The 23,040-nt window shown below is 42.9% G+C and overlaps 1 protein-coding gene across 7 annotated transcripts in view; it reads left to right on the top strand.

Annotated features, from left to right (window-relative positions):
• The window catches only part of USP4 (ubiquitin specific peptidase 4), a 48,354-nt gene that overhangs the window by 5,881 nt on the left and 19,433 nt on the right, over nt 1-23,040 (top strand). For 6 of the 7 annotated variants that reach the window (XM_082413630.1, XM_082413627.1, XM_082413629.1 and 3 more), the window contains exons 4-9: nt 1,192-1,318; nt 1,946-2,091; nt 2,222-2,283; nt 18,707-18,847; nt 19,677-19,794; nt 21,647-21,820. In XM_082413630.1, the coding sequence (XP_082269756.1) occupies nt 1,192-1,318; nt 1,946-2,091; nt 2,222-2,283; nt 18,707-18,847; nt 19,677-19,794; nt 21,647-21,820 (768 nt within the window). The remainder of the gene's footprint in view (nt 1-1,191; nt 1,319-1,945; nt 2,092-2,221; nt 2,284-18,706; nt 18,848-19,676; nt 19,795-21,646; nt 21,821-23,040) is intronic. The other variant, XM_082413628.1, reaches the window with a different exon arrangement.

Below are 23,040 nucleotides of genomic sequence, written 5' to 3'. Positions count from 1 at the left end.
ATGTACTGCTTCTTGTTTAACTTAACCTTTCTGATATTGCTTTTCCCCCTGTGCTTTTTTGTTTGTTTGTTTGTTTTTTGTTTATTTTTGGCTGTGTTGGGTCTTCATTGCCGCGCGTGGGCTTTTCTCTAGTTGCAGTGAGCGGGGGCTACTCTTCGTTGAGGTGCGCGGGCTTCTCATTGTGGTGGCTTCTCTTGTTGTGGAGCACAGGCTCTAGGCGTGTGGGCTTCAGTAGTTGTGGCTCGCGGGCTCAGTAGTTGCGGTGTACAGGCTTAGTTGCTCCGTGGCATGTGGGAATCTTCCTGGACCAGGGATCGAACCCGTGTCCCCTGCATTGGCAGGCAGATTCTTAACCACTGCCCCACCCACGAAGTCCCTCCCCCTGTGCTTAAGAATCTCTGGTCACACTGTTGAGTACCTCGGAAAACAGGTGTTTATATCCGAGAGAATAGTCTCTTGAGGGAAGGCAGGCCCTGGGAGAAACTCAGATTGTTAGCCCCTCTGGTAGACAGGACTGGTGAGAATACCACCAGCCTGATTCCCACAGTTGTTTGCTTATCCCACTGGATGGGGACATCACAGGAGTCCCCATGACTGTTGATATGTAGGCATTGGGTAAATTTCTTACTCTGCCTGGTGTTTAGTTTCCCTTCTTAGCAGAGTAGGAAAGGGCTGCAGTCCTGAGGCCAAGCTCCTAAGAGTTGCTCTTCAGGGCCAGAACTACCTTCTTTCTCCAGCTTGAAACCTGGGACTCCAAGAGGGGTTAGGTATCAAATGGTTAGGGGCATGCCGGCCTCCCGCAGATGTCCGCTCCTGCCCACAGTCCTGCCATGTGGCGAGCGTGCTGCCAAGGGCTTTAACTGTATTCTCTAGGCCTCTAATTCTACAGACCCTGCAAGGGAGGCATCATGATCCCTACTAAGAGATGAACAATGACTTTCCTGTTGTGCACTGTTGTTGCCAGCTCTGGTTCCATCCAGATGCTCTTGGTTGGCCCTAATGAGTGGAAGTAAGGTTTTTAAACTAGGACAGATGCCAGTGGCTTTAAAAATCTGTACTTCTGACCCCCCGATCACTTAGGGAAACTGATTATCATGTGAATTCTGCCTTTTGCCACTGATGAGACATGTTGCTTCCAAGACTGCCCTGGTGTGGAACCACTGCTCCTTCACCCGTGCCTCTTGTTCACAGGTTGTAGAGCATGGCCTGTTTGTCAAGCACTGCAAGGTAGAGGTGTATTTGCTGGAATTGAAGCTTTGTGAGAACAGTGACCCCACCAATGTGCTGAGTTGCCATTTCAGCAAGGCAGACACCATCGGTGAGTAGCTGGGCTGGAGTTCCAGGTATCCAGTGAGAGTGCAGGGCATTGTGACTAATGAGAGGGAAGCTGGGGCACCCTCTTCAGACTTGTTACCCAGATAATCTCGGGTTGTGGTTACCAGTCCTGACCTGGGAGCCTGCTCCCCAGGGTATTCTTGTGGACAGCTAAGCCTGGGAATCATATTGTATAAAACACTGGGCATGATCTCTGCCCACTTAACATATGGTAATAAGGGTGAAAAAATGCAGATTCAGAGAGATTAATGTCACTTATTCAGAAATCTCAGTGAGAAAACAGCAAAGCTAGCATTTGAAACCAAATCTATCTTTAACTCCAAAGATAAGTTTTCTGACTTTTCCATGTTGCTTCTCTGCTAAAAATGGGGACCCACATCATTAAAGAATGGGAAGCATAGGGACAATTTTTGGTTGTATGAGTGCAAGAGGATGCCCATGGAAGATGTTTGCCTTAGGAGTCACCAAGGGGCTGAGGTCGGTCAGAAGTTTTGATCCAGAGCATACAGTGACCATCTGAAAAGGACGGAGGATGAGCATTAGCTTGCCATGGCTGTTGCTGGCCTTGCTTCTGGAGAAAGCCCTGAGTGATGTTTCTGCCTGTCCCCAGCAACCATTGAGAAGGAAATGCGGAAGCTGTTCAACATCCCTGCGGACCGTGAGACACGGCTGTGGAACAAATACATGAGCAACACCTACGACCAGTTGAGCAAGCTAGACAACACTGTGCAGGATGCTGGGCTGTACCAGGGTCAGGTAGGAGGGCCCAAGGCATGCCCCAGCAGACAGCTCTGCCCAGGGTGTGTGAACAGGTATCTTTTGGTTCTGAGCATGTCAACAGTGAGATGGTTTGCACATTCCTAATATGGTTTCCCCTTTCACTCAGGTGCTAGTAATTGAGCCCCAAAATGAAGATGGCACGTGGCCAAGGCAGACCCTGCAGTCAAAGTAAGTGGACTTTTTCTCCCTGCAGCTGGGCACACAGGTGTAAGAGAGACACTATTTCCTAAGGCAGTTACTTGTGCTAAGAAAATAAAATTCTAAATCAGATGAAAACATATTCGATTATGTATCCGGAGTCTATAATCCTGGCTTTTGGTAAGCAGCATGCTGGGCACCCATCTCAGGGGAAGCTGTCAGGTGTGTGAACAAGGCAGTGAGCCTCTGCTTGTTGAGAATGAAAGGAGAAGAGAAGGGGCCAGGATCTGGGCCAGAATCTGCTCTGCCAAGAGGTGGCTTTGTCTCTGTCAAGGGCATTTATTTTCTCCACCTATAGTTAGAGGCTTTGATGGAAGAGAAGAGGGCTCAGGCATGGGGTCTTGCATGACTTAAAGGTAATAGTTTGATGCCATCCCACTCTTTACCCAGGGGCCTGTTTCTCATTGTTGTCCTCGTCATTCGCTGGGGGAATTACTGTGCTCCTTAACTGGGGCTCCAGGCACCTGTGTCTCAGGAGATGTTCATGTGTGGTGTGAAGTTAATGCATGTTCTGAGAAGGAGACAGAAAGAAGTGTTGAATTTTTCTTATGGTATAAGATGGGGGAATCGTGTCTGTGTTCCAGTAGTTAATGGGGACAGTGTTGGTCTTTGCTTTCTTCCCTCAGTCAGGCCCTGAACCGTGACTGTTTTGTAGTAATGGGCTCTTAGCTCTTTTGAAAATTATGAAAGCTCTGAGCTCTCTCTCAAGAAACATGCAGGAAGACGCAACATTTTGCCAATAATCTCAAGGGTTTTACAGGCACCCTGAAGCCTAGCCATGGACTTCAGTTTAAGAAACTCTGGTCACCAGTTCCTGAGAAGATGACAAAATAGCTATGGTAGGCAGAATAATGATCATGTCCTTCCCCAGAGTCCATGTCCTAATCCCCAGAACCTGTAAATATGTTAGGTTACATGGCAAAAGGGACTTTGCTGATGTGATTAAGGATCTTGAGATGGGGAGATTATCCTGGATTATCTGGGTAGGCCCAGTATAATCATGAGGGTCCTTATAAATGAAAGAGGGAGACAGGAGAGTCAGATGTGAGGGCAGAAGCAGAGTCAGAGTGGTGAAGTGTGAGAAAGACTTGACTGGCCATGAGCCAGGGAAGGTGGGCAGCCTCTAGAAGTCCCTAGAGCCCCCACCAAGGAACACAGCTCTGCCCACACCTTGATTTAGCTCAGTGAGAAGAATTTTGGACTTTGGACGTCCAAAACCGTAAGATAATAAATTTGTGTTGTTTAAGCCACTAAGTTTGTGGTAATTTGTGACAGCAGCCATAGGAGACAAATATACTAGCCCAGCCTTCTGACTCCCTTCTTGGAATGGAAATGCCACAGAACCAAGAGAAAATAACATAAAAACTGCGACAACCCCCTTGGGAGAAGGTGCTTGGATTCTAGTCAGTGAGGTAGGGTTGACAGCTTGGAGTGGAAGAGCCTGTGCGTACTGGCCAAGGGAGACTGTTTTCAGTTGTGCCTTTTTCTCTTCCTACTGTTGCTTTTCCCCATCCCTTCCATACCCTCAGGCCTAAGAGATTCCAGTGAAGGGAAACAGCTTTTGGAAAAGAGAAGTGCCTCATTGAGATGCCCTGAAGGTTTGAGTCTCCTGGTAGAGGGTGTCCAATGGTGAATGAGCTCAGAGCAGAAGTCCTAAGGCACATTCGCCTCCCTACTCCCTCAGTAGTGCCGGACACTGTTCTAGATGCCAAGGATACAGCAATAAATAAAACAAAGTCTCTATCCTCAAGGAGCAGAAAATAAATAAATTTAAAAAATACACGTCTGAAGATTTACAAGTACTGTGGGAAAAAATCAGGGAAGAAAATTAGCAAGTGCTAAGGCTTTGGGCATATTTAAACAGGCTGATGGGGAGGCCCCACTGAGGTACCATTTGAACATGGTCATGGAGGAGGTGAGGGAATCAGCAGTGAGTGTGGTGTGGAGAACAGCTTTGTGAGGCAGAGGTGACAGCATATGGAGAAGTCCTGAGGCAGAGCAGGCCTGGTTGAAGGCCAGCAGGAGTTTGTTATGACTGGTGCTTGGAGGAATGACAGGAGGGCTGAGGGGATGAGGCCCAAGAGATGCTGGGGCGGTCGGCCTGTGATCCTTCTGAGACTCTAGCTTCCATCTTTGCCTTTCCATGAGGTGGGGAGCTCATTTGAGGGGTGTGGTGAGTGAGGAGCGGGGTGATCTCACCTGGTGAACGGGTCACAGGGAGCCACGAGAAGCTGGCAAGTATAGTCAGAATTAAAGGAAAGTGACAAATTGACAGGTTGTGCTAGTTGGAGCAGAATTCATATTCCCAGCTGCTTAGGAGGATGGAAGAAGCATAATGGAAATCCTAAAGAAAAAGAGGAAATGGGTACATGAAACAGGAACAAGGAGATACCTACGTGGGAACAGAGAATTCAGGGGCTGGGTTGAGTAGCAGAATGGATGTAGCTCAAGACTTGAGTGTAGAAGTCAGAAGGTCAGGTTGAAGAATTCTAGGGGTTAAGGAGGTGGAAGATAATAGAAGAAAAGTGCTGTGGAGGATGGGAGTAGAAATGTCAGTGTCCAGATAATAGGAATCTTAGGAGCAGAGAGGAAATGACAGACAAGGGGAAGAAAATGTTAGAAGAAATAATGACCAAGAGTTTCTCAGAAATCATAAAAGAGAATACATCTTAAATGTAAAGAATGCTAAACACGACAGAAAAAACAAAGCCCACACCAAGACACGTTAGATTGAAATTTAACAACAAAGATATAGGGAAAATGTCAAATCTGTTTGAAAGAGAAAGTCACGGTGAGAAGCAGATTAATATCAAACTTCCCAACAGCCACAATGGACCTAGGAGATACTTTTTCAGTATCAAAGTAAGAAAACTTTAAATATTTATTTAGGCTGTGCCAGGTCTTACTTGTGACACATGGGATCTTTATTATTTATTTATTTATTTATTTAAATTTATTTATTTATTTTTGGCTGTGTTGGGTCTTCATTGCTGCACGCTAGTTGCGGCGAGTGGAGGCTACTCTTTGCGGCATGCGGGCTTCTCACTGCAGTGGCCTCTCTTGTTGCAGAGCACGGGCTCTAGGGTGCGCCGGGTTCAGTAGTTGTGGCGCACGGGCTCAGTTGCTCCACGGCATGTGGGGTCTTCCCGGACCAGGGCTCAAACCCATGTCTCCTGCGTTGGCAGGTGGATTCTTAACCACTGTGCTACCAGGGAAGCCCAAACACACAGGATCTTTAGTTGCAGCACACGGCTCTTAGTTGCGGCACGCAGGCTCTTAGTTGCGGCATGCGTGCGGGATCTAGTTCCCCAACCAGGGATCAGACCTGGGCCCCCTGCATTGGGAGTGCGGAGTCTTACTTACTGGACCACCAAGGAAGTCCCAAAGTAAGATAACTTTAAAACTAGAATTTTTAAATCTGCTAAACTGTTATCTGAATGTAAAGATAATTTTCTCTGGCATAGATGACTTTAGAAAGTTTTCTACACAGAGCTCCTCTTTGAAAACCTCTTCAGGGAAGTAGTGTTAGCGTCCAGGAGCAGGCAGTAAAATCCAGAAGGTGCAAGGGAGAGTATACAACTAGTGAAGTGTTCCGTTGACCAGGAAAGCAAGGACTTTATGACTTTTGAGTAAGCAAAGATTTTTTACACAAGACACAGCACCACAAACCATAGCAGAGGACATGGATAGAGTGGATAACTTTTTTTTTCCTTAAGGTTTTTTTTTTTTTTAATAAATTTATTTATTTTTATTTTTGGCTGTGTTGGGTCTTCGTTGCTGTGTGCGGGCTTCTTTCTAGTGGCGAGTGGGGGCTACTCTTCGTTGTGGTGCGCAGGCTTCTCATTGCAGTGGCTTCTCTTGTTGTGGAGCAAGGGCTCTAGGCGCGCGGGCTGCAGTAGTTGTGGCACGTGGGCTCTAGAGCGCAGGCTCAGTAGTTGTGGCTCACGGGCTTAGTTGCTCTGTGGCATGTGGGATCTTCCTGGACCAGGGCTCCACCCCGTGTCCCCTGCATTGGCAGGTGGATTCTCAACCACTGCGCCACCAGGGAAGCCCGAGTGGATGACTTTTAAATTCAGGACTGTTCTAAAAGAGTGGAAAGGCAAGCCACAGAGTGAGAAAGGTATTTGCAATACGTATGTCTGACAGATTGTTTATATCCAGAATTTCAAAGAAACCCCTTAATGTCAGTAAGAAAAAGTCAGACACCCCTTCTAGAAAAAAGGGCAAGAAAACCTATAACAGTCACTTTAAGAAAGAGGCTACCGGACTTCCCTGGTGGCACAGTGGTTAAGAATCTGCCAGCCAATGCAGGGGACACGGGTTCGAGCCCTGGTCCGGGAAGATCCCACATGCCGCGGAGCAGCTGAGCCTGTGCGCCACAACTACTGAGCCTGCACTCTAGAGCTGGCAAGCCACAACTACTGAGCCCTCATGCCATAACTACTGAAGCCCGTGCACCTAGAGCCCATGCTCTGCAAAAAGAGAAGCCACCGCAATGAGAAGGCTGCACACTGCAACAAAGAGTAGCCCCCACTCTCTGCAACTAGAGAAAGCCCACATGCAGCAACGAAGACCCAACACAGCCAAAAATAAATAAATTAAAATAAATTTAAAAAAAAAAGAGGCTACCGTGTGGCTAGTGAGCATATGGGGAGGTGCTCAACCTCAGCAGTCATCCAGAAATGGCAAATTAAAACCATAATGCAGTGCTTCTGCACATCCCCCAGAATGGTTATATGAAAAAGACAGTGTCAAGTGTTGTAGAGGTGTTGGACCCTGCTGATGGGGCATATAAACTGGTATAGTGACTTTAGAAGGTTTAGCAAAAAGTACTAAATGACGAATTGTGTGCATATTCTACAACCCAGCAATCCACTCTTAGGCATACAGAAATACAGCTCACATTCACTTAAAGATACATTCAAAGATGTTCACAACAGCACAGATTGTCATAGTCACAAACTGGAGCTAACCCAAATGTCCACCAAAAATAGAATGGATAGATAAATTGTGGTGTATGCACGCAATAGAATTCTCTCCAGCCACAGCAACATTGAGTCTCATAAACCATGTGAATGAGAGAAACCAGACACAAAACGTGGCATACTGTTTGAGTCCCTTGATAGAAAGCTTAAGAACAGGCAAAACTGATCTATGGGTGTCACGGTCATGATGGAGGTTAGCTTAGGGAAGAATCATGACTGAAGGGAGCATGAGGAAGACACCTGGGGGGTGGTGCTGTCCTGTTTTTTGGTCTGAGGGTACTGGTTATATAGGGGTATTCGCTTGGTGAGAATGTCTTGATTCTTTTTTTTGGCTGTGCCATGCCTCTTTTGGGATTTTATTTCCCCAACCAGGGATTGAACCCAGGCCATGGCTATGAAATCGCCAAGTCCTAACCACTGGACCACCAGGCAATTCCCAGGAATGTCTTGATTTTTGTACTCTCATAATGTGTATATTTCTCTATGTAATATACTTCAATAAAAAGTTTAAAAAAAGTTTAGTAATAGTAAGAAGAAAAGTTTAAGAAAGCAGCCTTTATCAATAACACAATCCAGAAGTAAATACTGGGTAATCCCAACATGGAAGACAGGTGAGGAGACAGGAAGCAGTACAGAGAGATGAGAATGTCCTGAACTACTTTTGCAGGGAAATGTAGTTAATAAGTTGAAGTAATTGATGGGGAAAAATAAAAACAGTTATAGATCCTAGTAAGTTAGTGGAGTAACTACCAGAAATACAAAAGTAGAATTTACATCTTTTATGTAACATGTTGTATTGATTAGGAAAGCTTTGGTGGCAATGAAGAAAGACCTGAAAATTAGCATGTCGAGCAACGTACACGGTTATATCTTTCCAAAAAGAATTTCTGAGGTGGGCAGTTCAATGCTGCTGTTATTAGAAATCCAGCTGTTTTGTCATGTTGCTCTACTGTGCGAGGCTTCAACTTTAAAGGTGGTCAACTCAGGGTCCATGATGACCGCTGGAGCTGAACCAATCATACCTGCATTCAAGTAGCTGAGGAGGAATCAGGAAGAAGGACATGCCCCTTCCTTTTAAAGAGATTTCCCAGAAATCACATAGAAAATCTGCCTTTACATCTCTTTGGCCAATTATATGACCACACCTGGCTTCAAAGGAGGCTGGGAAATGTCTTTTAGCAGTTGGAAGGGCTCTAACTAAAACTTGGGATTTGTAAACTAAAGAAGAACGGAAGAATAACCATTGGGAGGTGAAAGGGGAAAAAAAAAAACCTTTCCTTTTTTTAAAAAAATTTTTAAATTTAATTTATTTTTTTATATAGCAGGTTCTTATTAGTTTATCTATTTTATACATATTAGTGTATACATGTCAATCCCAATCTTCCAATTCATCCCACCACCACCACCACCACCCCCGCCACTTTCCCTCCTTGGTGTTCATACGTTTGTTCTCTACATCTGTGTGTCTATTTCTGCCCTGCATACCAGTTCATCTATACCATTTTTCTAGTTTCCATATATGTGTGTTAATATATGATATTTGTTTTTCTCTTTCTGACTTACTTCACTCTGTATGACAGTCTCTAGATCCATGCACGTCTCTATAAATGATCCAATTTCGTTCCTTTTTATGGCTGAGTAATATTCCATTGTATGTATGTACCATGTCGTCTTTATCCATTCGTCTGTCGATGGGCATTTAGGTTGCTTCCATGACCTGGGTATTGTAAATAGTGCTGCAGTGAACATTGGGGTGCATGTGTCTTACTTACTTACTTACTTATTTATTTATTTTTATTTTTATTTTTATTTTTGGCTGCATTGGGTGTTTGTTGCTGCGCGCGGGCTTTTCTCTAGTTGTGGCGAGCAGAGGCTACTCTTCCTTGCGGTGTGCGGGCTTCTCATTGGGTGGCTGCTCTTGTTGCAGAGCACAGGCTCTAGGCACACGGGCTTCAGTAGTTGTGGCACTCAGGCTCAGTAGTTGTGTCTTGTGGGCTCTAGAACGCAGGCTCAGTAGCTGTGGCGCATGGGCTTAGTTGCTCCGCGGCATGTGGAATCTTCCTGGACCAGGGCTCGAACCTGTGTCCCCTGCATTGGCAGGTGGATTCTTAACCACTGCGCCACCAGGGAAGCCCATGCATCTGTCTTTTTAAATTATGGTTTTCTCTGGGTATATGCCCAGTAGTGGGATTGCTGGGTCATATGGTAATTCTATTTTTAGTTTTTTAAAGAACCTCCATGCTGTTCTCCATAGTGGCTGTATCAATTTACATTCCCACCAACAGAGCAAGAGGGTTCCCTTTTCTCCACACCCTCTCCAGCATTTGTTGTTTGTAGATTTTCTGATGATGCCCATTCTGACTTGTGTGAGGTGATACCTCATTGTAGTTTTGATTTGCATTTCTCTAATAATTAGTGATGTTGAGTAGCTTTTCATGTGCTTCTTGGCCATCTATAAGTCTTCTTTGGAGAAATGTCTGTTTAGGTCTTCTGACCATTTTTGGATTGGGTTGTTTGTTTTTTTAATATTGAGCTGCATGAACTTATATATTTTGGAGATTAATCCTTTGTCGGTCTATTCATTTGCAAATATTTTCTCCCATTCTGAGGGTTGTCTTTTCGTCTTGTTTGTAGTTTCCTTTGCTTTGCAAAAGCTTTGAAGTTTCATTAGGTCCCATTTGTTTATTTTTGTTTTTATTTCCATTACTCTAGGAGGTGGATCAAAAAAGATCTTGCTGTGATTTATGTCAAAGAATGTTCTTCCTATGTTTTCCTCTAAGAGTTTTATGGTGTCCGGTCTTACATTTAGGTCTCTAATCCATTTTGAGTTTATTTTTGCATATGGTGTTAGGGAGTGTTCTAATTTCATTCTTTTACATGTAGCTGTCCAGTTTTCCCAGCACCACTTATTGAAGAGACTGTCTTTTCTCCATTGTATATCCTTGCCTACTTTGTCATAGATTAGTTGACCATAGGTGCGTGGGTTTATCTCTGGGCTTTGTATGCTGTTCCATTGATCTATATTTCTGTTTTTGGACCAGTACCATATTGTCTTGATTACCGTAGCTTTGTAGTATCGTCTGAAGTCAGGAAGTCTGATCCTTCAGCTCCTTTTTTTTCCCTCAAGACTGCTTTGGCTATTCGGGGTCTTTTGTGTCTCCATACAAATTTTAAGATTTTTTTGTTCTAGTTCTGTAAAAAATGCCACTGGTAATTTGATAGGGATCGCATTGAATCTGTAGATTGCTTTGGGTAGTATAGTCATTTTCACAATATTGATTCTTCCAGTCCAAGAACATGGTATATCTCTCCATCTGTTTGTGTCATCTTTGACTTCTTTCATCAGTGTCTTCCAGTTTTCTGAGTACAGGTCTTTTACCTCCTTAGGTAGGTTTATTCCTAGGTATTTTATTCTTTTTGTTGCAATGGTGAATGGGATTGTTTCCTTAATTTCTCTTTCTGACCTTTCATTGTTAGTGTATAGGAATGCAAGAGATTTCTGTGCATTAATTTTGTATCCTGCAACTTTACCAAATTCATTGATTAGATCTAGTAGTTTTCTGGTGGCATCTTCAGAATTCTCTGTGTATAGTATCATGTCATCTGCAAACAGTGACAGTTTTACTTCTTCTTTTCCAGTTTGTATTCCTTTTATTTCTTTGTTTTCTCTGATTGCCATGGCTAGGACTTCCAAAACTGTGTTGAATAATAGTGGCGAGAGTGGACATCCTTGTCTTGTTCCTGATCTTAGAGGAAACGCTTTCAGTTTTTCACCATTGAGAATGATGTTTGCTGTGGGTTTGTCGTATATGGGCTTTATGATGTTGAGGTAGGTTCCCTCTGTGCCCACTTTCTGGAGAGTTTTTATCATAAATAGTTGTTGAATTTTGTCAAAAGCTTTTCCTGCATCTATTGAGATGATTATATGGTTTTTATTCTTCAATTTGTTAATATGGTGTATCACATTGATTGATTTGCGTATACTGAAGAATCCTTGCATCCCTGGGATAAATCCTACTTGATCATGGTGTATGATCCTTTTATTGTGTTGTTGGATTCTGGTTGCTAATGTTTTGTTGAGGATTTTTGCATCTATATTCATCAGTGATATTGGTCTGTAATTTTCTTTTTTTGTAGTATCTTTGTCTGGTTTTGGTGACCTCATAGAATGGGTTTGAGAGTGTTGCTTCCTCTGCAATTTTTTGGAAGTTTGAGAAGGATGGGTGTTAGCTCTTCTTTAAATGTTTGATAGAATTCACCTGTGAAGCCATCTGGTCCTGGACTTTTGTTTGTTGGAAGATTTTTAATCACAGTTTCAATTTCATTACTTGTGATTGGTCTGTTTATATTTTCTATTTCTTCCTGGTTCAGTCTTGGAATTTCATTTTCAGTATCATTACTTGTGATTGGTCTCTTCATATTTTCTATTTCTTCCTGGTTCAGTCTTGGAAGGTTATACCTTTCTAAGAATTTGTCCATTTCTTTCAGGTTGTCCATTTTATTGGCATAAAGTTGCTTGTAGTAGTCTCTTAGGATGCTTTGTATTTCTGCAGTGTCCGTTGTAACTTCTCCTTTTTCATTTTTAATTTTATTGATTTGAGTCCTCTCCCTCTTTTTCTTAATGAGTCTGGCTAAAGGTTTATCAGTTTTGTTTATGTTCTCAAAGAACCAACTTTTAGTTTTATTGATCTTTGCTATTGTTTTCTTTGTTTCTGTTTCATTTATTTCTGCTCTGATCTTTATGATTTCTTTCCTTCTACTAACTTTGGGTTTTGTTTGTTCTTCTTTCTCTTGTTCCTTTAGGTGTAAGGTTAGATTGTTTATTTGAGATTTTTCTTGTTTCGTGAGGTAGGCTTGTATTGCTATAAACTTCCCTCTTAGAACTGCTTTTGCTGCATCCCATAGGTTTTGGATCGTCGTGTTTTCATTGTCATTTGTCTCTAGGTATTTTTTGATTTCCTCTTTGATTTCTTCAGTGATCTCTTGGTTATTTAGTAATGTATTGTTTAGCCTCCATGTCTTTGCGTTTTTTACGTTTTTTTCCCCGTACTTTGTTTCTAAGCTCATAGCGGTGTGGTTGGAAAAGATATGATTTCAATTTTCTTAAATTTACCGAGGCTTGATTTGTGACCCAATATATGATATATCCTGGAGAATGTTCTATGCACACTTGAGAAGAAAGTGTAGGACTTCCCTGGTGGTGCAGTGGTTAAGAATCCGCCTGCCAATGCAGGGGACACAGGTTCGAGCTCTGGTCTGGGTAGATCCCACATGCTGCGGAGAAACTAAACCTGTGTACCACAGCTATTGAGCCTGCGCTCTAGAGCTTGCGAGCCACAGCTACTGAGCCCGTGTGCCACAACTACTGAAGCCTGTGTGCCTGGAGCCCGTGCTCTGCAACATGAGAAGCCCCCGCTCGCCACAACTAGAGACAGCCCATGCAGAGCAATGAAGACCCAACACAGCTAAATAAATAAATAAATAAATTTATTTATTTAAAAAACCCCAAAACTTAGCCTTAAAGAAATTTTTTTTTTTTAAAGAGATTGGCGTTTATTTTTATTTATTTATTTATTTTTGGCTGTGTTGGGTCTTCGTTTCTGTGTGAGGGCTTTCTCTAGTTGCGGCAAGTGGGGGCCAGTCTTCATCGCGGTGCGCGAGCTTCTCACTATCGCGGCCTCTCTTGTTGTGGAGCACAAGCTCCAGAAGCGCAGGCTCAGTAGTTGTGGCTCACGGGCCCAGTTGCTCCGCGGCATGTGGGATTTTCCCAGACCAGGGCTCAAACCCGTGTCCCCTGTATTGGCAGGCAGATTCTCAACCACTGCGCCACCAGGGAAGCCCCAAGAAATTTTTTAAAAAAAGTGTAATCTGCTGTTTTGGGATGGAATGTCCTATAAATATCAATTAAATCTATCTGGTCTATTGTGTCATTTAAAGCTTGTGTTTCCTTATTAATTTTATGTCTGGATGATCTGTCCATTGGTGTAAGTGAGGTGTTAAAGTCCCCCACTATTATTGTGTTACTGTTGATTTCGTCTTTCATAGCTGTTAGCGGTTCCCTTATGTATTGAAATGCTCCTATGTTGGGTGCATATATATTTATAATTGTTATATCTTTTTTTTGGATTGATCCCTTGATCATGATGTAGTGTCCTTCCTTGTCTCTTGTAACATTCTTTATTTTAAAGTCTGTTTTATCTGATATGAGTATTGCTACTCCAGCTTTCTTCTGATTTCCATTTGCATGGAATATCTTTTTCCATCCCCTCGCTTTCAGTCTATATGTGTCCCTAGGTCTGAAGTGGGTCTCTTGCAGACAGCATATATATGGGTCTTGTTTTTGTATCCATTCAGCAAGCCTGTGTCTTTTGGCTGGAGCATGTAATCCATTCACATTTAAGGTAATTATCGATATGTATGTTCCTATTACCATTTTCTTTCTTTTGTTTTTTAAATGATATTTTATTTATTTATTTAATTTATTTTTGGCTACTTTGGGTCTTCGTTGCAGTGCATGGGCTTTCTCTAGTTGCAGCTAGCAGGGGCTACTCTTCATTGCAAAGCATGGGCTCTAGGTGTGTGGGCTCAATAGTTGTGGCTTGCAGGCTCAGTAGTTGTGGCTCACAGGCTCAGTAGTTGTGGCTCGCGGGCTCTAGAGCACAGGCTCAGGAGTTGTGGCACATGGGCCCAGGTGCTCCACAGCATGTGAGATCTTCCCGGACCAGGGCTCGAACCCGTGTCCCCTGCATTGGCAGGTGGATTCTTAACCACTGTGCCACCAGGGAAGCCCCTTACCATTTTCTTAATTGTTATCGGCTTGTTTTTGTAGGTCCTTTTCTTCTCTTGTGTTTCCCACTTAGAGAAGTTCCTTTAACATTTGTTGTAGAGCTGGTTTGGTGGTGCTGAATTCTCTTAGCTTTTGCTTGTCTATAAAGCTTTTGATTTCTCCGTCGAATCTGAATGATATCCTTGCCAGGTAGATTAATCTTGGTTGTAGGTTCTTCCCTTTCATAGCTTTAAATATATCATGCCATTCCCTTCTGGCTTGTAGAGTTTCTGCTGAGAAATCAGCTGTTAACCTTATGGGAGTTCCCTTGTATGTTATTTGTCATTTTTCCCTTGTTGCTTTCAGTAATTTTTCTTTGTCTTTAATTTTTGTCAGTTTGATTACTATGTGTCTTGGCGTGTTTCTCCTTAGGTTTATCCTGCCTGGGACTCTCTGCGCTTCCTGGACTTGGATGGCTATTTCCTTTCCCATGTTAGGGAAGTTTTCAACTATAATCTCTTCAAATATTTTCTCTGGTCCTTTCTCTCTCTCTTCTCCTTCTGGGACCCCTATAATGCAAATGTTGTTGCATTTAATGTTTTCCTAGAGGTCTCTTAGGCTGTCTTCATTTCTTTTCATTCTTTTTTCTTTATTCTGTTACGTGGCAGTGAATTCCACCATTCTGTCTTCCAGGTCACTTATCCGTTCTTCTGCCTTAGTTATTCCACTGTTGATTCCTTCTAATGTATTTTTCATTTCAGTTATTGTAATGTTCATTTCTGTTTGTTTGTTCTTTAATCCTTCTAGGTCTTTGATAAACATTTCTTGCATCTTCTTGATCTTTGCCTCTGTTCTTTTTCCGAGGTTCTGGATCATCTTCACTATCAGTATTCTGAATTCTTTTTCTGGAAGGTTGCCTATCTCCACTTCATTTAGTTGTTTTTCTATGGTTTTATCTTGTTCCTTCATCTGGTACAAAGTCCTCTGGCTTTTCATTTTGTCTATCTGTGAATGTGGTTTTCCTTCCGTGCTGCAACAAAGACCCAACACAGCCAAAAATAAAAGCAAATAAATGAAAAAATTAAAAATAAAATAAATAAATAAAATAAAAAGGGAAACTCAGGTGGAAGGCAAGAAAGAAGGGAAAAAACAACTGAAAATTATGGTTATTAGAAAATAAGGGAGATTGAATTAAGTCCAGCTATAACAGTAATTAGAATAACTGTAGATGGGTTCAACTCATTAAAAAGACAAGCTCTCAAATCAGACTTTCTGTTTTTTAAACCAGCCCTGTTCAGTAGTACGTTGTCTGTCAAAGACGACACACGATAAAATTGAGGGAATGGGAAAGTACATCAAGTGAGTATGTCATCCAGGGAAAGACAATGATTGGCTTAATCCTTTTTTTTTTTTTAACCCACTTGTAGAATCAATTTTACATATATCCTGGCAGGAGGACAACATAATGAAATTGTTTTCATTCAGCTCCTTTATTCACTAGTGAGAGCCACCTGGTAAACTCTGAGCATTTTCAGATGGTTTTTTCCTTCCTGTGGATTGCTCCAGCCTCTGTGTTAGTGCTTCCAAGGTTCTCTATAGATCTGGCCTCATTTTTTCTGTTTCTCGAACTCTTTATTTTTTTTTTTATAACTTTATTTATTTAATTTTGGCTTCGTTGGGTCTTCGTTGTTGCTCACGGGCTTTCTCTAGTTGCGGTGAGCAGGGGCTACTCTTTGTTGTAGTGCACCGGCTTCTCATTGCGGTGGCTTCTCTTGTTGTGGAGCACGGGCTCTAGGCATGTGGGCTTCAGTAGTTGTGGCACGTGAGCTCTAGAGTGCAGGCTCAGTAGTTGTGGCGCACAGGCTTAGTTGCTCCACGGCATGTGAGATCTTCCTGGACCAGGGGTCAAACCCGTGTCCCCTGCATTGGCAGGCAGATCCTCAACCACTGAGCCACCAGGAAAGCCCCTCTCTAACTCTTTAATTCTCTCTAACTTTACTTGCCTTACGTCTGTAAGGCCTGGTTAGCTCTGCACCATGGTCCCCTTTAAGGGCTGCTTGCCCAGAGCTGGAAGAAGCCAGTGTTCCTGAAATAGAGATTTGAGTTGCATGCATATGAGGGTTAACATTGTTGGTGGACGGGGAGATCACAGCTTAGGATGTTGTGAAGGCAGTGAGAATTCTGGCTAAGAGTTGATTGTTGTCCTAATGATAATGCCAGATGCTGTCCTCTGAACACCTGAGGTCAGAGGGTGGGCTTAAAGAGTGGACTCATCCTCAGAGTGGCATTTGGCCTGGAGAACATCTGAGAGGCAAGGAGAGAGCAATGGAGCAAGGAGGGCAGGCATGAATATGTTACAGAGACTCAGCCATAGGTCAGGGCATGTTTTCGTTGTGATGATAATGACTGGACATGCCTAGGATCAGGAAATATCTCAGTAGAAAGGTGCCAGGAGACCAGAGGCTTAACCAGAGTATCTTTTAGGAGCAGAGGGATCCTTATTTGGAGATGTAACCTCTGTTTTCAGAAAGTTTGTTGCATGAGACTCGGTCACATTTGAGAGTGAGGTCTTGCTTCACGTCAGGCGTTTCCTACCGTTGCCTACTTCCCGGCTTGCAGTGCCCTAGGGTGTGCTGTGAAGTTGCCTGGTGACAAGTGACAAGTGCCCAAGCGTTTCTCAGTTACAAGTCACTTCTGTACAGAGGTCTTGCTTTTTGATTTGTCTGTCAAAGGTAGAGTAAAAAAACAAACAAAAACTTTGTATTATATAAGTTTTCAAGCATATAAAAAATATCCTTATGTAATCACTGTTGGATTTCTTTTTGACCGAATTTACTCTGAAAACTACTGGCAGTATTTTCTAGAACATTTTAAATGAATGTCAAATAAAATTTTTCTTTTTTCTTTTTTTTGTTTTTTTAAATTTATTTTTTTGGCCACTCCGTGTGGCCTGCAGGATCCCAATTTGCTGACCAGGGATCAAACCCACGCCCTTGGCAGTGAAGGTGCAGAGTCCTAACCACTGGACCACAGGGAATTCCCTGTTTTCTTTCATTTCAACCAGAATGTTGTCTGTTTAAGTTGATAGGTCTTGGATATGTGTAGTGGCTTTATATGGATTTTTGCCCTTTTAAGTTCAGGGAATAAAATAAGTTACCAGTGAACAGTTACTAAAAAAGGGAGTGTTAAGCCATGTGCCTTGAGGTACTGTATGTCAGAAATTGAATTTCGCTATCTTGTAGTATCTCCAGACCTGAGATAACTGAGTCTGCCATATCAGACCAGTCTTGGGTAGTGACTTTCCTGCCTGAATAGGAGGCTGGGCATACCGGCATCACAGTAGACAGGCCTCAAGTGTATGCTTAAGTCACCTGTGTGGCAGAAGAGAGTGCCCTTGGCTCTGACAAGCCTTACTTAAGGAGCTGCCTGAGTCCTTGGACTCCTTTGCAGCTGAGATGAGGCTCAGTGAAGCAGATGCTCTTCAGGATTAGAGAAGGTGCGTTTCCTTATGGGTGGGTGAGAGGCTGGGGAGCCCTCTTTCCCCCTCCCTTGCTGTGACCGCAGAATGTGAAGGAGAACTCAGTTCCTGATGCCCATTTAGGCCCCTGGATAGTTCCCTGACATCTGCCTACAGTGTGGGTACAGGATCGCTCATGTTTGTTGCCACGTCCCACTGTCTTCTCAAGGGGAACCCTGGTTGACATCAGATCACATGAGGTTGGGCACTCTGCAGGGACAATGCATCTTAATTATTTTCTCTTTTCTAAAAATAACCCCAAATCTAGAAGGAAAATCACAGTTGTACATACTTGAAACAATGCAGACAGCTCCTATATGAATTTTAGTAGAAAATATGATAAAATTGATATCAGTTTTTTTTGGAGGGGAGCCGCACCATGCGGCATGTGGGATCTTAGTTCCCCAACCAGAGATCAAACCCGTGCCCCCTGCAGTGGAAGCGCGGGGTCTTAACCACTGGACCGACAGGGAAGTCCCGTTTGATATCAATTTAAGATTTGGGGCAATTAACCCTTGAATTAATTAATCTGAAAGTAGGAATAAATCTAAAATAAGATGCTATGAAAAATATTGAAACATGAGTTTGAAACAGAGGTTATTCACATTTGGTAAATTTAAGGAAACAAAAGGAATTTCCTCAAATAGCACAGTGAAACTAAATTGCCATTTTCCTATTGTTATACTTAATAGCCACCTGTTTAATCTGGGTCAAGTACTTTGGGGGAAATTCATCTCTTATTACCATTTTTCTTTGTCTTTCACTGGTAACTCTTAAAATTTAGGGAACCTTATCATTTGTAAATCAAACTAGGATGCCCTGAAGATCAACCTTGTGTTTTATCCTGAAAGATAAAACATATACTAAAACATATATAAAACATTTCATATACTGAAAGATTCAGTATATGACCATGTGGATGAATGAGACAGGAAGATCAATTAATTTCTTTACTCTCACTTAAATAAAATTTGTCTTGAATTAGCATGAAAATGGGCTTTTTGCAATTAATTTTAAATAACTGAGTATGGAGAACATTTATTTCTTGAGAAGAGACCTAAGGCATTAAATAGGGCTTGCTTTTTGCAAAATGTCAGTAGCATTGTTTCTGCTTCTCTCTCCCAGATCAAGCACTGCGCCTAGCAGAAATTTTACTACCTCTCCAGCATCATCAGCAAGTCCCTATTCCTCAGTATCTGCCTCTCCCATTTCAAATGGTGATAGCACTAACACCTCTGGGATGCACAGTTCCGGTATCAGCAGGGGGTAAGAGCAGGTCCTTTCACTTTGCTTCCCTTCCCTCTGAGTCCTTTCCCAGGCCGTACCTGGACAGCTCCTCTGCTGCTACACTAAGCATAGTGGGATTAGGGCTCCGCATGGGAACATGCTGCATGTGGTTGCTTGCTCCATTTCATACCCACAGTAAATTGTGCCTCCTAGTTCTGATGTACATTGCTTTTCTTCCTGCGAGCTGGTGTTTTCCCTACAGCCTAAGTCAGTTGGTGGTCATGGGGGTCACTGCATTTGTCTGTGAAGGAATGGGCTGGCTGTCTGGCAGAATAGCTATGCGGGGATGATTGTTGGTTGTGGGAGGACCCTGCCTGTTTCCCCTCTGCATGGCTGTGATCCTTTCTCCGAGTGTTTCAGGAGCACCTGCCATATAGCACGGACAGGGTGGAAGAGGAAGGTCAGGCGAGAGAGAGAGTGCATGCACACTCAGGCACAGTCAAGACTGAGTGTGGCCTGGTGGGTGGTGGCAGGTGCAAGCTTTGATCTTGGTAACCAGTGTTCTTCCCCGAAGTCACCTGGCAGTTAGCCTTCTGGAGGGATACAAAATTAGCATTTGCCAAAGCCTGAGAGCAAAGGATTCAAACAGCATTTCTCCCCTTAAGGATGTGCTCACCACCCGTTATCATGTCAAATCAAGGCAGGGGGTTGGGGGAGCTGGAGGGCTGGGGAGGGGAGTAAAGAGACCTTGTATCACGGGGTTATTATCAAGTGAGAATTCTAGAGGCCCCAGCGGAGCCCTAAAAGGCATCCTGAGGGCATGTGAGCAGCACTCACTTTTATTGCTGATGTGGGTTATGTTTTCCAGTGGATCTGGCTTCTCTGCTTCGTATAATTGTCAGGAGTCCCCATCAACTCATGTACAACCTGGGCTCTGTGGACTTGGAAACCTGGGGAACACCTGCTTCATGAACTCCGCCTTGCAGGTAGGGGGCAGAGCTGCCATCTCAATAACACTGTGTCTTCACAGTACTTGAGGCTCAGGTGGGAGCGGCCTCTAAGGTGTTGGGAGGATCCTCTCCCAGGGGTCCCTAACGACCCTTTGTTAGTACTTCAGGGATCCCTGCCAAGGCATGTCCCACTGGGTAGTACAGAATGGCCTCCTCAGTGTTCCTGGCCTCAAAATGTCTTCTTAATCAGTTCTAGGTTTGGTTTTACAGTATGTTGAATTTTGTTGACCATTAGGGAATGATCTCAGAAAGTACTGGAATACTTGCCTGGTTGGTCCCTAATGGGATGAGAACTCACAGTAGCTGGTACTAAGCCAAATTATTCCTGCTTGAAGTTGACCATCTTTTCACCAGCGAACTGTCTCACCTCATGCCCCTGCTTGGAGAAAATCCTAAAATCCTCCCTTTGAAACCTCATTTATTCATCCATCAAATATTTTTTGGGCACATACTATGTGATGGTACTGTTTTGGGCATGGGCTGGAGTTAGGGTCCAACTACAAAGTTAGGAGGGCACAGTCCTTAATACTGCCTTCACTTCTGACGCCAGCTGCAAGTTTGGGGCTCCCTAAGACCACCCTCAGTTTTGTTAATTTGCTAGAAAGACTTGTAGACTCACTTAAAAGTAATTATACTTACAGTTATGGTATGTTATAGGGAAAGGATACAGATTTAAAATTAGGCAAGGTTAAGAAGGGAGTAGGGCAGAGTCTAGGAGGGTTCTCAGTGCAGAGCTTCTGTTACCCTCTTCCTGTGGAGTCAGGATGCTTTACTTTCCTGGCATTGATGTGTAACAGTAGGCATGGAACATTGCCAGCTATGAAAACTCACTTGAGTTTTGGTGTCCAGAATTTTTATTGGGGCTTTATTATATGGCATGACTGATTGGTTGCCCAGTGGTTAAAGAGAAAATTCTTGTGAATTGGTGAATGTATTCAAAGATTTAAGGCAGAAATACCAGTCATGCCTATCTTCTTTCAGCACCCCAAATCATTTTACAAGGCAGGATACTCTGATACCAAAATATGACAAGGAATTTCTAAAAAGAAAAATTTTAGACTATTGTATCTCATAACTGTAGACACAAATAATGTAGATAAAATTTTAGCAAATCAAAATCAATGATATCTAAATAAAAGTGGTAACACATAACAAGTAAATGTGGTTTGTGCTAGGAAAACCAGGTTGGTTTAACACTTGAAAAATTAATCAGTCTTTTAACATAGTAACAGAATGAAGGAGAAAACCATGTGATCATCTCTATAGATGTAGGAAAACTCATTTGGTAAAATCCAATACCCACCTTCATTTTTTAATTTAAGGAGTTAAAATTAATATACACAAGTACGGTATTATTTATTGTTTTCTCTAATTATCCTGATTTTCCCACCCATAGTGTTTTGGCTGTAGTAAAACATTTTGCCTTCGGCTTACTTATATTTTGCCTTCTCATGAAATAGTGGAATGTCTCAGTCACTTCCAATAAAAAAAAAATATCATCTTAAAATTATTATCTTCCACTGAATAGAAAATTACTGTGTGTCAGGCATTTGGGATATACAGCTTTTGCCCTCAGAGAGCTTGTCTCAGAAACAGTTCGTAGGCAGTAAGTGTGAGCTCCTTCCAAAACAGTGTCCCTGGGAGGCTAGTCACAGTGTGGCCACCAGCCTCTGGGAGGCTGTGCCTTACTGTTATGAGCCCTTCAGAGAATCTGCTGAGCACTTCATTTTGTTGGCGTGACCCTCACTGGTCGTTTAGAACTGGGTTTATCTTGTGTCTCTGTGTGCTCTCCAGAAGCGGTGTAAGCTGTGATCGTGTTCTCTTTCAGTGCTTAAGCAACACTGCACCACTGACCGACTACTTTCTCAAAGATGAGTATGAGGCTGAAATCAACAGGGACAACCCTCTGGGAATGAAAGGGGAAATTGCAGAGGCCTATGCAGAGCTCATTAAGCAGATGTGGTCTGGAAGGGATGCTCATGTGGCACCTCGCATGTTCAAAGTAGGTTGACGTATATACTTCCTTTTTCCTATTTTAGGGAGAGTGGTTTCGTGTTGTAATGAAGCATTCCTTTACTGCATTTTGGGATTAAGATGGGATCTGAGGCTAAAAGCACTACATGATCAGATCCTTCTTTTCTGTTCAGTCATTTAGCACACACTTAAGTGACTCAGCCCCCATCTCTGGGCCGAGGATACTTCAGATAATCATTTGTATTGTAAGCTGCTTGTTCAGAATGCTGTATTCTACAGTGGCATTCTTTTTTTTTCTTTCTTTTTTTAAGTTTTTTTGATGTGGACCATGTTTAAAGTCTACTGAATTTGTTACAATATTGCTTCTGTTTTATGTTTTGGTTTTTTGGCTGCGAGGCATGTGGGATCTTAGCTCCCTGACCAGGATCGAACCCACACCCCCTACATTGGAAGGTGAAGTCTTAACCACTGGACCATCAGGGAAGTCCCTACAGTGGCATTCTTTAAATGGTTGACACCCTAAGCAGACCATAAAAATTCAATCTAATTTCCAGTATCATCTGAAGGGTGCTCCCAGGTTCTCTGAGACTGGAACGTATACCAACTGTGGTTTGAGTTGGGTCCCCTAAGTTAGGAATTGGGCTGACATTGTCGGATGTTGGTATGAGGGGCAGTTCTCACTTGGGTCCCTCAGCTAGGAAGATGGGAAGATGGGTGAACTGCATTGGGCACTTGGAGCACCTCAACCTTCCATTGCCCTGAATGTTTTTCGCTGCTGAGGGGGAAGTGCCTTGCCTCCATGTGTTGAAATCTGGAAATCCTGTTTGGTTCAAGGAACCTTCATGAAGCATCTGATTCACAGAGTAAAAAAAATATAGCACCTAAGCTCAATGAGAAAATTAAAATCTTAGATTGTTTACTGAAATTGAAAACAAATTCTTTTCATTCCCATGGTCACATTAATCCCTGGGAAATATATGCAAATTACTATTCCCAGAGTTTCTGTTTCTGAAGGTCTGGGGTGGGGCCTGAGAAGGTGCATTTCTGTCAAGCTCTCAGATGATGCTAATGCCACTAGTTGGGCACTGCACTCTGAGGATCAGTAGTGTAGAGCAATACAAGGCAGACTCTTATTTAGGGCTAGGAGGGCTCTTATGTACAGTGCTCTTATTTAGGGCTAAGAGGATTCCTCTGGCTGATGCAGGTACCATTTGTAAACTTCTTAGGGAGACTCTGAACCAAAGAAGG

Source organism: Balaenoptera physalus (assembly GCF_965194825.1).
Source record: "Balaenoptera physalus genome assembly, chromosome: 11".
Taxonomy (NCBI): domain Eukaryota; kingdom Metazoa; phylum Chordata; class Mammalia; order Artiodactyla; family Balaenopteridae; genus Balaenoptera; species Balaenoptera physalus.
The sequence above is the reverse complement of the archived record's forward strand: the minus strand, read 5'-3'. Positions and strand labels throughout refer to the sequence as shown.